Genomic DNA, 22013 nt, shown 5'->3' with positions numbered 1-22013 from the left:
GATACTAAGATCTGGAAATGCTCTGTCATCTTATATAAACTTGCATTATATTTACAGATAACTTACATATATTCTTCTTTAATGAAGCAGCTGTCTGAGACAATCTTAGCTTGTCCTTATTTTTTAATTGGGGTTTGAACACTTTATTGTGGGAGAAACAAGCATTATATAGTTTTTGGCATGAGAATATCCAGGGTAACACTTCCAGCTTACTTTCTTTTTTTCTTTTTTTTTTTTTTTTTCGGAGCTGGGGACTGAACCCAGGACATTGTGCTTGCTAGGCAAGCGCTCTACCACTGAGCCAAATCCCCTCCAGCTTACTTTCAATACCATATATATATTATTAAATGTTTTTAAAAATCTATATATAATGTGTTAGATAGTTTATGAGATTTTTTAAAACAAAATGTGTGTCAGTGGATCTTCCTTTCTGTCTTTCACACTTCCTACTTCTCCCATTCTTCCCTAGTAACTCCCCATCCCCAGACATTTCCTCTTTCAAGTCTCATGTGTGCTTTCACCTACACTTCATCCTTCATAGGGGTCATTAATTTCTTTTAGCAGAACATTTTTGTGATAGACATGGACTCTCTGGATGCAGAGAGCAAGTTGTGTAAGCCATCTATATCTGTATGCCTCTCTTTCTGCCTCTGTGTGTATATCTATTAATCATCTGTCTGTCTGTCTGTCTGTCTGTCTGTCTGTCTGAACTATCTATCTATCATCTAGGTTATGAGTCAGGTTTTTTCCCCAAAGCCTTAAAGCCTCAAGAAGTCAGAAAGTGTCGTGTAACGTTTGAGATGGAAGCTACCAGAATCATCTCTGTATTTTAGGTTCCTCCCTACAAAAACTTGTTCCTTGATATTTCTCTAATTCCATTCTTTAAGAGATATATGAATATGATTAACTACTGAATTCTTTTTCCTCAATTTTCTCACCTCTGAAGTGGAGAAAATGGTGAAAATGGTGGCCAGTGTGTGTGTATGTGTGTGTGTGTGTGTGTGTGTGTGTGTGTGTGTGTGTGTGTCCATGTGAATACATGTAGGGGTCGAAGCAGGATCTCTGGTGTCTTCTACCAATCTCAATACCTTGAGACAGGGTGAAGTCTCACTTTGTCAGCTATGCTGAACTCCTGGGGTCTGCCTATTTCTATCTCCCAATGCTGGCTACAGGTGCATGCAACCATACAACCAGGAAACCATGCCACTATGCAGTTTTTCGGTGGATGCTGCCAAGTTACATGAAGGTTCTCAAGCTTGGACAGCAAATGCTGTCACACTCTGAGCCATCTCCTCAGCCCCATAGTCTGCTCTTTGAGTGAAAGTCAGTTTTCTAACACTTTAGAACAGTGACACAAAATAAGATGCTCTAGATAAAGATTGTTAATGTAAAATATAAACATCCAGTCTGTCTCTTCCTGCTCTGTCTTCACCACCTCTTTTTAATGTGCTATATCCAGTCAGTACCTTCTGAGTACACCCTCTACTTCTATAACCTTTCCTTGGGTCCTGTATGCTGAACCTAGCAGTTGTCGGCCCAGTTTTCTGCACATATTTTTTTGCCACCAAGTCAAGCTGCTGCACCTGCTGGACTGAGGCCATCTGGAGATCCTCAATAATCGCTCCCATGAACCCAGAGGCAACCTTTTACTGTCTCTTCTCATGAAAGCAATTACCCTTGCCCATCATATAGGAAAAAGAGGACTTTGACTCAGACCTGTGTGTGCTGGGGCAGAAAATGAAATCAGCAGATGAAAGCAAACACCTGCCCTGTCCTTCTGAAACAGCTCTCAGCGGAACAAGATTTTAACCAAAGATGCCGTTTAACCTATACAAATAAGAAGTTATAGCCTTGATATGTCTAACCAAGATTCATGACTAGACAGTGGAACATGGCCTGCTTTCAGAAATAAGACTGCATTGAAATGACACCAAAGTAGTCAGATAAATGATCAAAGTCTATTTCCACAACTTCTCTTCCACATTTCCTGACAAGGTGACTCGATGGCCACTACAACTTATTCTCATAAAACGCATGCATAACCAATCCTTTATTGTTATGACAGTGTATTGGAATAGCACCTGAGGGGTATAAACAATAGCAGTTGTTGCTCAAAAGTTTGTCTGCTTTCCCCCACGTCTAGCCTTGGTTCTTGGTGACTCTGACTTGATTTATTATGCCCAAGTCTGTTCTGTTCAACACCTTCGCCACCCTTCTCTTGCAGATGATAATCAAATGCCTCGGTTGGTTTTCTTTTGCTGTGATAAAATACTCTGGCAGAGCAACTTAAGGGAGAAATGGTTTATTTCTACTCACAGTTCAAAGACACACAGTCTGCCATGACAAACACGTCAAGGCAGCAGGAGCTTGAAGCAACTGATTACATCACAACCACCAGTAGAAAACAGGGGACTCATGGTGCTGCTGCTCACATTGCTTTCTCCACATTCTATAATCCACTGCCCTCTACCCAGGCAATGGTCCCTCTGATAATTATGATTGTCTTCTCACATCAATTAATGTCATCAAGATAATTGCTTACCGGCATTTACATCAGCTTAGCGCTTAGGCGATTCCATGTGTCATCTTGCCAATCCATCGAAAAAGGATAATCTGATTGTTTTCTTCTCAAGGACCTGCAGAAAGCAAGAACTCTGAGCCAGGTGGGAGCATCATCTGGCTTCTCATTGGATCGAGACCACATGGCCAATCAGTGTCTTGGAAGACCGGCACTTTGTTGTAGAGTTATATAGAGAAATCATAAAAAGGCCATAATAATTTAATAAATGTTTGCCATTTTCCAGAGGTTCTCTCAGTGCTTTTAATTCCATCAGAAAGACATGCTTCCTGACTCTTATTCTCACTGTTTCTGCTGTCCTGGAGGACAAAGGCTGAATCTGGTGAAATGCAGTGAAGACCATTTACATATAGGTGCTCCGATAATGGATGGCTGTGTTTTAACTGGACCAGCAAAGCCTTAATTTCATAGGGCATGGGTGTAGTGGGAGAATAAAAACAAGGTCTGATGAGCTATTCATTTAGTTTTATTTAGGTTCTTAGTCCCATTAAGATGCACATGTGTCCCAATTAAAATGATTTTGCTTGGTGGTATCATCAAGATAATGACCAATGAATCTCATATTTCTCGGAAAAAGAATACAAGTCATGCAAACATGGTGATTATCTTCTTAGTGCTTTTCCTTTGGGTTCATGAGTACCCTCTGTTCACCAGTGCCATAACAGGCTAGACCAGTACCTTTAGTATTATGGGAGTCTGTGCACTTGAGGCACCTTGACTTATTAAAGTAGCTTTGGGTGGAGTATTGCATTGACTAATTACCATCACTGACCTTCACACTGGCTAAAATTTGCTTGACTTAATGAGGCTCAATTTTTGTCAAGCCCTCTAGGTTGGAATGGCTGCTGGCCCAGTCACTTCGTTGCTTTGATCTTTCATTTTTAATAATAATTATAGCACAAAGCTTAAGGAACTGTGGTTAAATATGTCAGTAATCATGAAAAGCCTGGGGCAGCTACATTCAAGGAAAAATATTAAGCCTTCAGAATTTTGAGCCTTATTTGAATCATACTCTTATATACCCAACTTTGACCTTGTTGGCTATGCCTTCCATTGTAATATTTTTTAAAAAGTTAAGACTTCAATTCTTAATAGGATTGTTCTACACATGCCAGTGATGGGACAGATGTTAAGTTGCCAGATCTTTTAATAAAGTACCATCAGCCCAAGAACCTAAACTCAGTGTTCACTTTAATTCTATAATTCAAGGTGGTTTTGGATTTCCTAGAGACATAGACAATTATACGTAAAGAAGGCTCCCATTTGAAGGATGTCTAGCAAAAGGAGAAAGCTTTTATCCTGTAGGAAATAGCAGGGTTGATGAGTACTAGCTGCCTGGAGCACTGTGCTAAGAAAGATTAGGAAGCAGAATTGATCTCAGCATAAATGTGTGCTAGAACAGACTGATCAAGTCTGATGTGGCACAGGAAGGAAGAGAAGCATGACAGACATTTCTGCTCTGGCTCATAGATTCTAGATTTGTCCTTTACAAAACACCCTCATGGTGTAGGTATTTCTTATGAAGTTTTCCATTTTCTACTCATGCTCGAGTCCCTTGAGTTTCCATTCTCTCCCCTATCCTACTGACTCTTTTTCTCTCTCTCTCATTTTGCTTTTTTGTCATCATGGCTTAAACTTATGACTCAGTTTCCCTAGGGAAATAAGATTATAGATATATACTTTCTTACCAGGCTACATTTTGTCATTTTTGACCTTTTCTTGGTGGGGGGGGAGGTAAGGCTCAGTGCATGAACACCTTTTCTGTGGCTGCTTGAAATTCTCTCCTTTATGAGTCTTGGTATAAGTAGTTAAAACGATTTTGGCTTTCTTTCTTCAGGGATGCCTGGAAGCTATGTATTGAATTTCTTTTCCTATTTTGATTTATCATCTTTTCTCACATCCCTTTAAACTCTTGCCAATCTTGTTTTTGAATTTTTTTTCCTTCTCTTTTCCTTGTCAGGCGCTTGCTATGGTGTTTATTCATTTTGCTTTTTTTTTTTAAAAAAAACAAACCTGATTATTTGCAATTTTGTTGTGGAATTTTAAAATGTAATTCTTAGTTTCTTTATAAAGATTTAGTGTGTGTGTGTGTGTGTGTGTGTGTGTGTGTGTGTGTGTGTATGCATGTATATGTATGGTGCCAGGAACCTCAGTCTCTGATGTGGACTTTTTCCTTCTACTGTATTTCCTGTCCCTGTCAAGTTTAATTTTTAATTCACACCCACTTTTCCCTTTTCTATGTGAAGCTCTGCTTTGCTAGAAGCTATGGTGTTAGCTGAAATTGTTCACTGCCTAGTCTCCTTCAGGTCAAGGACCTGGGGTAGAGGTTGCTGTGGTTTGCCTAAAATAGATGCTGGGAACTCAACTCCATTCTCTGTAAGCAGAGCAAGTGCCCTGAAATCACTGAGCTATTTCTTTAATTCTGATTTTTACGGGGGTGATATACTGTAGTTCTGACCGGTATAAGACTCACTATCTAGCTTCTCAAGTTCCTGGTAATGGTCCTGTCTTGACTTCACAAGTATATGGGATCACAGGTATACACTATTTTGCTTAGTTCCTAGCTACTTCTTAAAACAATTGTATTCTTTTACATCTTATATTTTGTCTATAAAGTTTTTTATTTAATTTGAAATGCTATATTCCCTTTATTCATGGAAACTATTCTCAACTGTTGTTATAGGCATATTTTTCTGGTATAGTTTCAATGTATATAGGGACAATTTACTCTTCGCAGCTTTCTGTGATGTTTAACTTTCTTCATTTCTGTAAGCGAATTCTGCCTGAGAGTTCAGGAAGAGTTGATATAGATACAGATATTTTGTCTAGTATCACTGAGCTCCTTCTTCAGCTATGTTTTATAGGATCTAAGAGTATTGTGGCTTTTGTGATTGGGTTACCTCACTCAGCATGATATTTTCTAGTTCCATCCATTTGCCTAAGAATTTCATGTAGTCAGTTTAAGCTGTGTAGTACTCCATTGTGTAAATGTATCCATTCTACAGATATTGAAAGACATCTGGGTTATTTCCAGTTTCTGGCTATTATAAATAAGGCTGTTATACACATCGTGGAACATGTGTCCTTGTTATATGTTGTAACATCAATTGCGTGTATGCCCAGGAGTGGTATAACTGGCTCCTCAGGTGGTACTATGTCCAATTTTTTGTGGAACCTCCAGACTGATTTCCAGAGTGGTTGTAACCACTTGTAATTACACCAACAATGTAGGAGTGTTCCTCTTTCTCCACATCCTTGCCAACATTTGATGTCACCTGAGTTTTTTAGCCATTTTGACTGGTGTGGGGTGGAATTATAGGGTTGTTTTGATTTGCATTTCCCTGATGATTAAGGATGTTGAACATGCATGGTTTGCATGCACTGAGAAGTAGATATTAGTCCAAAAGCTCGGAAAACACAAGATACAATTCACAGACCACATGAAGCTCAAGAAGAAGGAAGACCAAAGTGTGGATTCTTCAGTCCTTCTTAGAAGCAGGAATAAAATATTCACAGGAAGAAATACGGAGGAAACGTGTAGAGACTGCTCTACCTGGGGATCCCTCCCATATACAGTCACTATTGTAGATGCCAAGAAATGCATGCTGACAGGAGCCTGATATAACTGTCTCCTGAGAGGCTCTGTCAGAGCCTGACAAATACAGAGGTGGATGCTTGCAACCAACAATAGGACTGAGCACGGGGACTCCAATGGAGGAATTAGGGGAAGGACTGAGGTCACTGAGGGGGTTTGCAACTCCATAGGAAGAACAATATCAACCAACCAGACCCCCCCCCCAGAGCTCCCAGGAACTAAACCACCAACCTAAGAGTACACATGGAGGGACCCACGGTTACAGCTGCATATGTAGCAGAGGATGGCTTTGTTGGGCATCAATGAGAAGAGAGTCCCTTGGTCCTGTGAAGGCAAGATGCTCCAGTGTAGGGGAATGCCAGGGTAAGGAGGCAGGAGGGAGTGGGAGGGTGGGTGGAGGAGAAACCCGGAAAAGCAATAACATTTAAAATGTAAATAAATAAAATATCCAAAAAAGAGGAGAAAAAAGAAAATAAAATTCATCTACAAAACAAAGTGTATTGTGGGTTGGTTTTGGGATAATCTCCCAAGTTTTCCTATGGCTTACTCCTTAGGAAGACTTACACCTATTTGTCTCACTTGTCCCTGCACATTATTTTTTTAAAATACATCTCTACTAATTTCTTCTCTACATGAATCACCAGTGCTCTTGAAGCAGCTTTGGCAGGTTACTTGGAAATGTTCCCTGTGAGGTCCCTTCAGGTCTCCCTTTGCTGTTTCTTTACCTTGCCCAATCAGGACTGAATATAAGTGATTTCACTAGTCTGAGTCCCAGCTCTTTCTCTTGGTGAGCTTCCTTAATAATGTCCTATGTTTCATAATATTTTTGAATGACTTCAACAACAGAATATTGAAAGAAGTTATTAGAGTTTTGGCATATGATAATACCCCTAAAAGATGACATTACAAACAACCGATATCATTTCCAGGAAGTAATTTTATAGGTTTTTGCCAAATGAGTATTGAAGTAACTTTAAGTTCACCTAGTCTTTCTCATATCTTACAAGGAGAAATGCCAAACACTTCAGAGGAAAGTCAAACCCACTCACAGACATGCAAATACATCCTTTATGCTAATTAGTGTCCCCCCCAAACAGGGCTTCATTCATACTACCTTTTCTGACCCATCACAGTGAATATGTTACATTGTCAAAGCTCTCCCAAATGGTCCTGCCTGCATGTTAATCAATTGATTTGGGAAATGTACAGACTGTTTACCATCATCTCTTGTGTTTATTTGTATTTGTAGCCCCTACATGTTCAGATGATTCTGAATAAAATAGAAGCAAGGTGACTGTTCAGGGATAGTTTCATTTTGTTTTTATGCAGCTGCCCCACTTATTTTAATAGTTTGGGAATGGTGTGTAATTATGCATTGTTGGAAGATTTGGGTTTGTTTATTCTTACCTTGAAACATAATTCTAAGTATTTTGTTTTCCTGGAACATAGCAACTGCATCACCATAGCACCTGGGCTGGAATATTTTTATGATTGTCAGTTGTTTCCTCTTTTTGCTTTATAAAGCACAAACAGTGGATGTGAAAGGGCAGGAGCCACACAGTGTGGAAGTTTCAAGAGTGGCATCAATGATCAGCATTCCATGTGAAGGTCTCCACAGTGGCTGATTGGTACCTAGAGGTCCCCACTGCTGAGAAACCCGAGCTCTTGAACTTTACCAGGATTCAGAGTTCGTAGAGCCAGATAGGCAGTTCAGTGAAGGATGAGAACAAATCTTTTTTTCAGTATTTTGAGCTACAGTTTGTGTATGCAGTTTTTAAGAGGTATAATGCATATAGTCTGAAAACAGACATATATGCATTAATGTGCCTCGTTTTCTTTGATATGATAAGAGAAAATGCAAAAGAGAGTTGGATTATTATTGTTCCAGCTACAGCTCTGTTTCTGTGATCATTATCCAGACAAAAATTGACTGAGGGGAGAAAGGGTTTACTTGACTTATAATTCCAGGCTATGGTTAATTACTGTGGCAAACTCAAAGAAAGAGGAACCCTAAAGCAACTAGTCCTACGGAGTCAAATAACAGAGAGAAAATGAATGTGTGCATGTTTCATAGAGGTCACCATACCCTCCTTCACATTTATATAGTCCAGAGTTCCTGCCTAGGGAATAGTATTCCCAATGGTGGCCTGGGTCTTCCCTCATCAATGAACACAACCAAGGAAATTCCCCACAGATATCTCAACAAGTCAATCTGATCTAGGCCATCTCTCATTGAGGCAATTTTCTAGCAGATTCGAAGTTGTGTCAACTTCTCAATTTAAGCTAACCATCACAATTGTTTATATGGTAATGAAAGTGTGATGGTGGTTTAGGAAGATTGACAATTCTATTCCTAATGTCTGTCTGCTTTTGTTTTTAACTACAGCTTCGGAAAGCTGTGATGGATCACATATCAGATTCTTTCTTGGAAACCAATGTCCCTTTGCTGGTTCTCATTGAGGCTGCAAAGAGTGGGAATGAAAAGGAGGTGAAGGAATATGCCCAAGTTTTTCGTGAACATGCCAACAAGCTGGTGGAGGTAAGTCACAGACCTGGAGATTCAGGTCTCACAATACAAGATGTAGATATACACTATTTCTCTACATATATCTCTTGAGGTTTTAATAGACTGCTGCTTTGTGGTTTTCTTTTAAAAAGCCAAGTACTAAAAGCTTTTCCCCCTTCCCTTTCTGCGTATTCTCCTCACAGAGGAATCAAGTGATTAGCCGTCCTTCCTTGCTGTGTGTCATGACTCTTCATATGGTGAAAGGTTTCTGCTAATTTTTCTGACCAACAGGCAGCGGCGAAATTGTAGTAGTGAGGAGTCCCCAGTACCAAATGGTAGGTTTGACTAGAAGGAGTGGAATTAAATTTTCCAGATGGACAATTTAGAACATTCCTTCCCACCCTCAGCACTCCCCATCTCACTGCATGCATTGAAGCCTAGATGGTGTGAATATTCCTAGCAAGGCATGAGCAAATGTCTGTTGGCTTCAGATAGGGCTGTAAGGACAGATCAAGGCAATTATTTCATCTAAGCCTGGCTTGCAGAACCAGTGAGACTTGCAGGATTACTTACAAAAACTTTCATAAGGAGTTTCCTGCTGGAGCTTAAATAACCCCTAGTAGTGTAATCACCGAAAAGCTGATCCCAGCATGGGTAAAGACTTCAGAAAACTGAAGACCTCTAGTGGCTCTCTCAGTTAAACTTTGACCTCTTATATTCTCCAGCACATCCAGAGTCCACAGCAGCTAGAGCAGGATTCCACCAAGCTTGATGAGGCAGGGGATAGGGAGTTTCTGAACGTTCAGATGAGGGTCTTAGGATCCTCCTCCCCTCCCCTTCTATTAGGGAAAGTTCAAAGGTCCAATCTTATAAGGGTTTTGTGAGGGTAATCACAGCTGCTCTGAAAACAGAACAAAAATGGGTATGTCATGTTAAGCAGGATGTATGGGGGTATGAGGGGCATTCATAACACTGGCCATATAGCAAATTTGTGGGAAAAAATGGATTTTTCCCCTAAAGAGCTGTTTAGACTACTATAGCTGAAAGATCTTGGGGCCAGTCCTAATGTACGTTCAGAATCTGAAATACATTTTATGAGGTAGAGAAATATGTGGGAGTTTCATTATAAGTCCAAAATTATATCCAGTGATATTGGAACACAATCCAGAGGAGAAATAATAGCTAGGCTGCCTGGGTTTAGGAAGTGGCTGTGTTTCGGCCAAAACAGAATTAGTGATATGGTTTAAAGAAAAAAGAAAAAAAAAAAGACAACAACCTGGGATGTTAATCAGGCAATGTGTGGTGATCCTTGGACACCTAAGATGGTTATAGCACCCGTTCAGAACTTCCAGGTCATGTGCATTCAGCACCTCTCCCACTGCCAGAGGAGCAGTCAGCCTCTGATTCATAGTAGGAATAAAATCATCGAATGGATATTTAAAGGCAAGCTGAAACGAAAACAGGCCGACCATTTTATTTGGGTGTTAAAGAGCGATGGAAAAAGAGTTGAGAATTGAGTGGGGGAGGGGTGAATGGAAGAAGGAGAAGGAAACAGGATCACTGAATGAATGCAGTGCGGATTTAAATATTCAAATGAAAGAAAACAGTATTAGCATATAGAAATACCTTCCGGTGTAAGGTATTGTAGTTTCTATAAATAGTTGTAGAATTTATAGAAAATATGAATTGCCAGTGTACCATCGACGATGAAAAGGTTCAGTATTTCCTGCATTCAGTATTGTCGATGTCATTAATTCTGGGCATGGCCTCATTTGTAAGACACTTTTGGAATTCAGATGTGACACTCAGTAAGCATGAGGTCCGCATGCATGAGCTGTCTTTTCTAATCATTCTTCCTTCTCTAGTGACAGAGCATGCTCAGTAATTTCCCCTCCTGGGTTTGTGTTCACGTGGATGGTTCCAGCTGCTATGTTTGATCCCCTACTTGTGGCAGGTGAAGGGACCTTAGGTCACCCAGATGCCATGTCAGACACATGTTGCTTTCCTTGCTTTAGTTGTTCTCACTATGGGTGCAACCAGCAGCATCTTGGAATATCTTAGTGTCCAAGTGAGAGCAGGGACGAGTGTGTGGTTTGAAAGAAAGCAATGAATGTGGTTTGTGGACTTTGTTTCTACTTTGAAAAATGCTCTTTTTGAATTTGGATTTTTTTAATTTCCACGTTTATAATATTATAGTTTATATAACATACTGATTTTATATTCTTTGACCTTTTTTTTATTCATTTGCTAATTCTACAAGCTTCTACTCTTTCAGAACCCAGTGTACAAAACCATATACCCATACATTATGACAGTGAGATTTCTTCTTTGTTAATCCTTGTTTTTTTTTTCTGCCTTGAATTATTGTGTTGGCCCAGACTCTATGTAATGTGATGCTAAGATAAATATATTACATGTCTAGATCTTAGTAAAGATTATTCTGTGTTTGACCATGCATGATGTTATTTGCAGATAGATCAAGTAAGTTGAATTACTCCTTTTCTAAAACATACTTATGTGTGCAATATATACATATATATGTCCTAAGATGTGTGTGTGTGTGTGTGTGTGTGAGAGAGAGAGAGAGAGAGAGAGAGAGAGAGAGAGAGAGAGAGAGAAATGTAGTCTGACGAATGTCTGAGGTAATAAGGGAATTAGTAGGCAGGCATGAGGACCTGAGTTTGGTTCCTGGCACACACTCAGAGAAGACAGGTATGATAGCATGTGCCTGAAATCCCAGTCTGGAGGATCAGGCAGCCAGTCTTATCATATCATTTGTCTGTCTCAAAATGTAAAATAGGAAGTGACTCAGGAAAACTATACCAAATATTGCCTCCTGGATAACTTATACATGTACATACATGTATATGTGTGTGTATACACACAAGTACATGGACATATTGAAATATCTGTACAATTTTAAAGTTGTTCAGAAATAAAAATTATGTTAAATATTTAATATACTTGTTAACGTATTATATTTATGTTTGAATATATGTGATATATATGTAATCTAATATCTAATATTTTATTTAAAAACAATTGGGGAAATTCACTGGGGTTTTATTTGAGAATTTTTTTTTATTTCAAAAGACTCAGATTTTTGTTTCTGTTTGGTTCAGTTACGTTGCCTTTAGGAACTGTTTATTTCCATTTAACTTACAGACATGAACTTAAAAGAGAGCGACATGCAATACTGTTTCTTCTTAATTTTTAGTCCTTACCTTGCTAATAAAATCTAGCCAGCGTCTTTGTCTCCACATCCCACCCCCACACATACTCCCTTCAGGACATCATGTCCCCTTCTGTGAATGAACAAATATCAGGAAGCGAAGCTGTGTGGCATGAGGAGAGACAGGCTCTTCTCAATGAGCATCTCCTTTCAGCATAGCTTACATTTGCCTGCCTTGCCGTATCTTGCATAGTTTCTAGAAAGCCTTCACACTGTTGTTATCGAAACAGGGGTCCTTTACGTAGGCCAGTCTGCCTCCATACACTAGCACATGCGTCAGAATGCTGAGATGGATGGCAGATGTGCGCCATCACGCTAAGCAAATTATTTCATTTTGCATTTTCTTTTATAATTTTTCCCAGTTGGGACATGGGTCCCATAGGGACCACTCCAGCGTGTGTACAAGTGGAAATCCAGGCGTGAAATGATTTCAATAAGATTGTGGGATAAGTTTTGCTATTGCTGTTATTATTCACAGTTTAAAACAGAAATCTGTGTATTCAGTGACAGCAAAGGCTGCCCACATTTTAAGTGGGTGAGGTGAACGTACACAGGGACCTCACATTTAGGCATATTCAGCAGGTCAGTTCTTCAAGGTTTGCTTGTCTTATCCAAGGTAAGCAGTTAAGAACTCCATGTGCTTCTACAGTTCTTTCCTCTGGAGCCTCCTCTCTGTGCCCGTACACATGGCATCCAGTGGACATGCTACCCTGTGATGGCAGAGCAGCAAGCAGAGAGGGACATCAAGATTTTAGGACATTAAAGGATCCTGTTGGCCAGAAAAGACAGGAGCCCATTCCCTAGTTTAGCTACATGACAGTAATTTCAGTCCTTCAGAATTTCTTGACTTTGGATTTTAGTTATATTGAATTCCATACCTTTTGGTATATTTAAAATATTGGTCCGGTACTTTCCTTTAGTTTAGTATATGGTTTTCACAGAAATGAGTGCATTTAAAAAGGATTTTAAAATATACCTCTTTCTATTTTATCACATTCATTTATTCATTTGTGTGTATGTGTGTTTTCTGTGTGTGTGTGTGAGTGTGTGTGTGAGTGTGTGTGTGTGTGTGTGTGTGTGTGTGTGTGTGTGTGTTCAGTGTGCACTGCAGGGTATGCACCTTGTAGAGTTTTTTTTCCTTCACCCATGTAGGTTTGGGGGACTGAACTCAGTTCCTCAGGTTTGACAGAAAGCACTTTTACCCACTAAATCATCTTGCCAGTCCAGAAATTGATGCTATTGAATCAGGTCTGTTACAATGTATCACACACTTAGAAAATCCTTAACAATCATTCAGTGCACATAAAATATCAGTAAAATATGAATAGGAAGAATTTTTGACTTCTTGTAACTGAGTTAAGAAGGGTCATTTCAGAAACTTTTATTTATTTTTTTTTTAAATTAATAGTATTTGTAACATTTTAGAAAAAAACTAGATGAACCTCCACTTGGATCTTATGACTGGAGAAGTGAAGCAGGCCAGATCAGCTGTTTTCTGATTTTTAGACCAACTACTGCAGCACATCTCCCTGCAACTAAATAAAATGAATATTGGTATTTTCCCCTGATCTCTAATATCCAGCCTCTCTGTGGGTTAGCCAAGGACCCCAGGGCGGGCTGACTAGGGATGTGCACAGCTGATCAGAGGACACCTGTTGAACCTCATTTCCAAGCAAATCGAATGGAGTTTTGCAGAAATGGAATGCAAATTACAGCAACTCTCTACCAAAGTCATGTGCGAGGGGGAGGGGGAGGATGTGAATTGGGGGCAAAATCTGCATGGCAGCAATGAAAATACAAACTAATTTTGAAAATGAGATGCAAAAAGCCAGTCCAGCTGTCTTGAGCCTCCACACTCAGTTTTCCCATTGCTTGACTGCTCTGTCAACTTGCCTAGCGTTCGGTCTCCCCAGCTCTCCTGGTAAAGAAAGCCTCTTTGCTGTGTGCTATCGGAAGCTGCAGAGTCTCTGGTTGAGCCTTTCTCCATTGCCCGAACCCTCCAGTCCTTTTTGTATGCAGCAGAGAGAGTGAGATGGTTTCTGAATATCTCAATCAGATCAATTACTTTGCTTGTCTGAGATCCTGGAAAAGCTGCCTGTTTTTCTTGGGAAAGGGCAGATGACTCGGTGGGTAAAGTACTGGCCACACAAACATAAGGAGTGAAGTTGGAAGTCCTCAACACACATACAAATGGGGGGGGTGATGCATTGTAACCCCAGTGTTGATGAAGGGATCAAGTGACTATCGCAGGGGCTTGCTGGCCAATAACTCCAGCTAAAAACAACAAGCTTCAGGTTCTATGAGACACTCTGCCTTGAAAAGAATAGAGTACAGTAGAGGATGATGGTTGATGTCTTGTACAGACCTCTGGCTCCTACATGTGCACTCACTGACAAGTGCACACACATGCATGGAATAAACACACACACACACACACACACACACACACACACACACACATACAAGGGATAAACATTTTTATCCATGTTTAGGTATGAGAGCCTGTGTGAGCTTTTGTGTATGATGTACCTCCAAGAGCACCAAGGGCTTTCAGCCACTAAACCATTTCTCCAGCCCCAAAGGCCAACATTTCCTCAAAACCCGTGTGGCTTACTTGATGCACCCACCCCGCTTCGCAGCCTTCAGGCTCCTTTGTTTGGGACCCCTGTTTTGCCAGGCATCAGCCACATGATGCCTTTGCTTTGTTGAAAACCCTGTGCTTCTTCCCACCTGGTTCTTATTCTCTGCCCTCTGTCTCACTTTCCCCTCATTCTCAGTTCTCGCTATTGTTCTGCTCTCCGGGAGTATGTCCTGTGGTGGGGTCAGCTCCTTGCATTTCTCACTTTCCTGGTATCCCATTTACTTTGGAACCCTACCCATACAGCTCGACAGCTATATGATATGACTCCTGCTGGTTTACCAATTCCCTTAGGGAAAGGACCATGCCTAATTGATTCCTAACAACACCCCAGCACCTAGCTGAGTGTCTGCCTCTAGCAAGAATTCAATAAATAGATAGTGCCCAAAGAAGGAATAAAATAATAAGTGCAACTAGCAATGTTGCTAGCTTGCTGGCCCCTGAGGTAATGTATCTTAATAGTATGTCTGCAGGATGCTAAGGGTCACCTTAGGGATCAACAGTAAAGAAGCATTGTGCCTATTTAATGCTCTGATTTACTACCAAGGAGGATTTCAAGTCTGGGAGGAACCGATGTGGAGAACTGCTGCCTTCTCTGAGTAGAAATCGCTTGCCGCACTGCCTCTTTGATGCTTGATATTTGAGTTACTCTCAGGCAGCTGCAAAGGTGATGTCTGAACTCTACCATCCTTCCTTCCTGGTTCTCCATCTTACCAGTAGGCTTAGGTTTACAGCCTGAGTCGCACTGGCTGTCAAAGAGGATGCTGGTTCTCTCTGACGTGGGCAACATCCAAGCCTGGGGGAATGAGGAGTGAGACAAGGTCGGCTCAGTTCTCCTTTCATGGTCTTGACTTCACACACTGTGTGGACATGCCTGAAGTGATGAGGTGCTTTTTCTAACAAAGATTCAAGGGTTTGAAGTAAAAGACATACCTTAGTCTATAGAACTGAGCATGAGTTAAGCACAGAGACTGCTTATGTAAATGTCCGGCATGATAGCTCATTACAGTAATCCCTCTGTTTCCACAGTGCTGCATTCAATGACAATGCATGAAAAAGCTTCTAGGAGCTGAGGCTGATCCATTTGCTGGCAGCATAACTCTGGACAAAGCCAGGCCTGGTGGCACACACCTGTAATTGCAGCGTGTAGGAGATGGGCGCAGGAAGATACGGTGTTTAAGAGGAACTTTAGGTCCATACTGAGATTGAGCAGTGTTAACAGTGAATGACATGAAGCCATATCTCAAGAACAAAAACAAACAAAACCTCCTCAAACTTAACTTTACATTTCCTAAGAATACAGAGGCAGGATTGAACCCACAGAGCCTGGATTGTGAGTTACATTGAAGGGAAGACAGGTGTTATTAACAGACTTGAATCTTCAGAAGTGAGGGTTGGATTTGGGGGGAAGAAAACTGAAAAAGAGAAGAGTATCCTGGGCTATGCATTCCGTTGAAAAATGTGAGGCAAGGTGTAAGTGTTTAATGTGTAATGTTGAACTGTGTAAGTGTGGTCCAATATCCAATGCTAGGAATAGGGAATTGCCTGGAGGTTGAAAAAAGCTTGAGACTCACAGTCAGATTAGACCTACAGGCAGTCCTATGATAGAAGCTCTCCCAGGCACACATCTGCACATAACAGGCACATACTGAGACTGGCACACAAGCCATGGGTGAGTGTACACTGACCATAAGAGGTTGGCCAACAGGGCAGAAAGAGAAATCCCTCACCTCTGATCTCAAGGCCATATCAACACAAAATGGCACAAGTGTGGTTTTGCCAGGAATAAAGTATAGAACAGATTATATGACTGTTTATACTTTTGGATTGGCCCTTATATTCTGTGTCAGCCCTAATTAGTTGACTCACAGTCCTCCGAAATGTTGTAGCATATCAGAATTCATAGGAGAATCATGTTTTTTAGATATCCTCAAGGTCTTCTCATCTCTATGAATATAGATAGGGAAGGGTAGGGAAAGTAGAAGTGAAAAGACCACTGATGATATCTCAGTGGTCACATGGATTAGCACTGTGACTCGAACTGAAGTGGAGGGGTAAGGAAATGGTGAGTTTGCGTAGGGTTTCTGAGGTTGAGTTAAAGCATTAGTGTTCAATATGACGATGTAAGTCAGAAAAGTTTGGGAGGGCTCTGTGTTTGGACATTCTGTGGTAATAAATTGGGTTGAAGTTTCAAAAAGCATGGGTTACCCTCTCAGAGTCTTTCTCAGCTGACTCTGGTCCCATCTGTTTGATAGACATGGCCCTGAAAACCTCACATGTATCTTGGGTTTAAAGAAATACAACAGGACTCTCCAAATACTAGGGTCTTAATTCATCTGAGCCAAAGAGAAAGCCAAGAAAAGAATCAGAAACTACATGGACAGATTGGATCTGCATGGTTTTCAGAGTATAAGTTCATTATCAATGTGCCCCTTTGTTCCGAGCTCACATGCCTGATCGGCCAATACACTAAACCAGACCTTGGTTATCTCACACAATTGACCACAGAAAATTCAAAAATATATGTTCAGTCTGTGAGGAGCTGGACTTTTTTTGGCTCAACCATGTCATACACTTAAATAATATTTGTATTTACAGACATATTTAAACCAGTGTCACTCTTTCTCCCAAGATTCCTTAACTCCTAAACACTGTCTTGTTTTTTATTTTCCAAAAGGATGCTATCAAAGAATTTTATAAAAACTGAAATGTCCATCTTAGACTTTAAAAATTATTTATTTATTTATTTAGCTAGCATGTGTGTGTGTGTGTGTGTGTGTGTGTGTGTGTGTGTGTGTGTGCGCCCATATGCTACAACACACATGTGGAGGTTAGAAGACAGCTGACATGAGTTCTTCCTTTCTTCAACTCTGTGGTTCCGGGGGATTAAACTCCAGTTGTCAGTCTTATTCGCTAGTCTCTTTATCAACTGAGCAATCTTGTCACCCTTTAGGATTTTAATATATCAATATAAGAACAGAATTTGTTCCTTTATCTAATACAATTTAAAACTTTTTCATGTTTTTATTTATCTTATGTATATGTGTGCTCTATCTGCATATTGATGCATGTGTATTGGGAGAGGGCATCAGATTCCATTACAGATGGTTGTGAGCCATCATGTAGTAGCTGAGAATTGAACTCAGGACCTCTGGAACAACACCCAAGGCACCTGCATGCACATGTATATGTATGTGCAGATATACAATATGAACTTGCACATATACAAACACACTAACAACAAAGATGCAAACATAGCTAGTTCAGTGTCACGCAGCTAGCACAAAACAGGAGTGATCCAAGCCACAGATTCCAGAGAATCTTTCAGCTAAAATTTTATATTATTCCTGGGTCTGATCTAATACAACGTATAGTCCTTATACAATGTATAGTGGAATCCACCATGCCACTTTTTATAAAGTGCCTGGCCACAAAAGTCATTATTCAAAAATGTAATGTAAGCTTCTTCTATTAGTGCTGTTGGATAGCATCTGTCTCAATTATATCACAGAGAAGAGCTATACATTTATTTCTTGAAGTACTACACACTCTTGCAGGATAATTATTGTCAACTCTAGTGCAGTAAATCACAAAGGCTGCTTAGATGTGTCGGTGTGGGGTCACAAGTTAAACTCATGTACTAATACCACAAATTTTCAATTGCATAGCCTTCTTGACTAAAATCTGCTGGGATTTCTCAATGATTTTTAAACAATGGAATCCAAGAATGGTTTGCATGTCAGGATTCTATTGCAACTGTTGAGTGACCATGTTCATACATTTGTCAAGATTCAATTTAACTTTTCATAACATGGCCAAAATATAAACTAGAGGGCCTCGATTATTTAAGTCAGTTTAAAAATAACATTCTGAAGAGGAATCAACTATGAGTTTCCATGGTAATTTGGTTTTCTAGCATTTACACACATACCAATCCCACCTAAACTAACCCCGGAAGCTTTATCCCAGTAGGTAAGTAGGCTTGTGAAGATTCATCCGGTAAACATGAAGTAATTAAGTTGTCCACACCTAAGGAGAAGTTAGTCAAACCACCCTTTGGCTCATGCCCTCTGATATAGTTAAGCAAAATTCACCTATCATCTCTTTATGAGACTTATTATTATATATCATAGATTTTCAGATAAGATGCTCAAGGAAACTGAAGTTAGACCCAAAGTCACCAGAGGGTGGATGAGCACCAGAGCCAGGTTTAGGGAACCTGAGGCAGCCCCCGCTGCCCATCCATACATGCTCTTGATTTGTCTGCATATCACGCTTTTATTTATTGATACACATTTTCTCTTGAACCATGTACAGTCTCCACAATAGCCAGCATGACGGCCATATGATTTTGGTCTAGCTTCTCCAAATGAACAAAAAGAGGTGAGAGATGTACGAGAAAGATTCCCAGAAGCCTAGTGTCTGCACTTTCATAGTGATGTGGCCAGATCAGACATTAAAAGGTTATGTTCATTTTCTTTGCTGCAGACAAGTAGGAAAGGTTTTTCCTTTGACATTTTCTTGTACAAATAAATAATTTTGCCATTGCATCATCTAGAAGCTAGGTGTGTGTGTGTGTGTGTGTGTGTGTGTGTGTGTGTGTAACTTTGTATTCTTCTGTTTTCTGCAATTGTTAACATGCACCAAGACACTATTCTGCTAACTTTGAAATCTACCTTAGAGCATAAGTTTATCAAATTAAGGTCATGCCCCTTCAAAACAAAATTGAAAAAATTTTTTGTCCAATTAAAACTGATGGGGTTTGTTTAAGAGCAGGAAAATTTTAATTGCCTAGGTAAAATCACTTTTGAATGTTCATGTACTCAATTTTTGCTACCGACAAGTGCTTTTATAGTAGAAAGCCCTGTAGCCAGCCTGCAGCCATAGTTTGGAAGGCTGGTGCATTGAGACAGTGCTTTTTGAACTAAAAACAACTTTTTAGATTACCCTGACTCCATTAAATTTAGGAAAAGGAAGAAATGAACTTCAGAGAGGCTCAGTGGCCAGATTGTAGCTCAGTGGAAAAGCTCTTTCAACCTTTAACTTAAAACACAACACTGGCTCCTTTGATTTTGGACCCTGGGATTTCTTGTGACCCCGTAATGAATTGTGAATGAACCCATCGCATTAACCTTTCACCTTCAGGTTTTTACATAAGACATGGAGTTTTGATTCACTTATCTTGGTCACTATGTGATTCAAGGTTTCAGATTCTAGAACAAAGGAAGAAAGAAATACAGGCTGGGGATATAGTTCAGCAATTAAGAGTACTGGTTGCTCCTCCAGAGGACCCAGGTTCAATCTCCAGCACCCATGGGGCAGCTCACACCTATCTGTATTTCCAGTTCTAGGGCGCTCACACAGATTTACATGCAGACAAAACACAAGTGAATATGAAATAAAAATAAATTACAAAAAAGGACAAAACAAATAATTCCCTTGGTCTAAGGTATTCGGAGGTGACAAGAACGGTTTACTTTAGTGGTATGTTACTGGCTCTACGTCTTAGGTGAAAATGAAGTTCGGGATTTCTGGGGGGAACCCAGGCTTCTCTGGACCACCAAAGGACAGAAATATGGATTTATCACCCTTTATATAAGCCATGACTTTGGTCCATGACTGACAGCTGTAAGTACTTTGAATCTCCTTTGACCTTTAAAGGGCTTTCTAGCAAACCCAACCATTGCAAGACACCTGCAGGTTTTACCCTTCCCCCTCCCCACTTGCCTTTCTCTTGCTAAACTATTAGATTAGATTTCTAAAGCTAGCCACCAAGTACTGTTCCCTTATTTGGCCACTTTCTTACGCCTGACGAAAACTCCAAGGTCCAACAAACAAAACTCACTATTTGGATACACTGCCTAATATGTCCAATCAGAAATTTGCAACTCATCCTAGCACACACCTTGTCTTCTAAGGAACTAATGCAGAAACACCTATTGCCATCCTTGTCAGATCCAGAGGTAGCTTCAACCCCTCTTGTCTCTTGAATATAATCAATATCCTTTGTGCCAAGAATTTGGTGTTTGTGTGTGTTCTGTGATGACTTGAGGTCCCCTTCAGCTTGTAAATATGTGAGCCATTGAAAAAACAGAGGTCAATGCCAGGCACGAGGAACAATTCACATATTAAATGCCATTCAGTTATGTGAGATAATTAGTTTAGGTGAATTGTTATCACAATGAGTGTGTGTGTGTGTGTGTGTGTGTGTGTGTGTGTGTGTGTGTGTCACTGTTGGTTGCATGTTCTTGCATGCTATAGCATACCTATAGAGGTTTGATGACAACATTATGGAATTGGTTTTCTCCTTTTACAACAAGGTGCCTGTGGATCAAACCAAGGCCATAAGGGTTGTCATCAAGACCTTAACTGGCTGAGCCATCTTGCTGCACCCATGCTTTCTTTATCTGCAGGATCAATAGTACCCATTTGTGAGTGGACACAATTCCAATGAATGTTAGGTGTTAGGAAATGCTTTAGTGTGCTCTCTCCAATTTCTAACAAGATTTTTTTGTCCCCAAAGCCAATTTAAGTTATGAGAGTATGTGGAGGTCTATTAAGACCTAAAGAACAGCTCTCCCTTATCATATGTAAAATACAACACAAATGTCCCCAGGGGAAAATGATGTTTAGTTGACCTTTAATATAAAGTAAAAATAAAACTGCAATACAGCTGTAATTTCTAGAAGTTCAGTTGGTTCTCCTTCCAACCAGAATGCCGTCCTTGCCTGTTCTTGTTCAAACATTTTGGGGCTGTTGTCGCGTGTGAAAGTCACATACCCCAGGAGCCTGGGACTTGCTTCAATATTTTCAGCAAATGTCATTGGCCATGAAAATACTGTTAATTGCTTACACAGGCTGACAAGTTGTCCTTTTCATGCTTAAACAATAGGAGTATTACAACTTAATTCCTTCCAAATGTATTCTTGCAGAATTAAAACAAGGAACTTGACTTTCCCAATCTGGAGATCGTCCTGTGGATGATTTCCTTAGAGTATTTAAGTAGTGTGTGTGTGTGTGTGTGTGTGTGTGTGTGTGTGTGTGTGTGTGTGTGTGTTGTTCTTGGTTTTGGTGGTAATGGTGGTGAGGATCTGAAACAGGTTCATTACCTTTCCTCACAATATAGCTTTTTGTAATTTTAAAAAAGACAGAAAGGAAACAGAATTCATTGACTATTATATTTATCCCTTTGAAACAATCAAGAGAATATAAATAGCAATATTAAATGTCAATTTGTAGGGTTTCTCATAGTTGGAACAACATAGGGAAGTGTGGCAGAAGTCAGCTAGATTCTGGGAAGCCAATGAGAGGAGTAAATTGCTCCCAGGGCAGTGACACATCAGGGGTTTAAGTTATGAATCAGAGCACTGCACGGGAGAGCTCTTGGCAACCACATTTTCTGCCCTCTCAGCTTGAGTCAGCCCCTCCTTTCCTCATACTCCTCCAAAATGATTTCTTCAATTC

The 22013-nt window shown here is 40.1% G+C and overlaps 1 protein-coding gene across 6 annotated transcripts in view; it reads left to right on the top strand.

Annotated features, from left to right (window-relative positions):
- Ctnna2 (catenin alpha 2) overlaps positions 1-22013 on the top strand; it is a 1149154-nt gene that overhangs the window by 869497 nt on the left and 257644 nt on the right. For all 6 annotated transcript variants that reach the window (XM_087656637.1, XM_087656638.1, XM_087656636.1 and 3 more), the window contains one exon: positions 8560-8712. In XM_087656637.1, coding sequence (XP_087512763.1) covers positions 8560-8712 — 153 coding nt within the window. The remainder of the gene's footprint in view (positions 1-8559; positions 8713-22013) is intronic.

Source organism: Rattus norvegicus, chromosome 4 (genome assembly GCF_021556685.1).
Source record: "Rattus norvegicus strain SHRSP/BbbUtx chromosome 4, alternate assembly SHRSP_T2T, whole genome shotgun sequence".
NCBI classification, from domain to species: Eukaryota; Metazoa; Chordata; class Mammalia; order Rodentia; family Muridae; genus Rattus; species Rattus norvegicus.
Note: the sequence above shows the minus strand (reverse complement) of the source record. Positions and strands in the feature narration are given on the sequence as shown.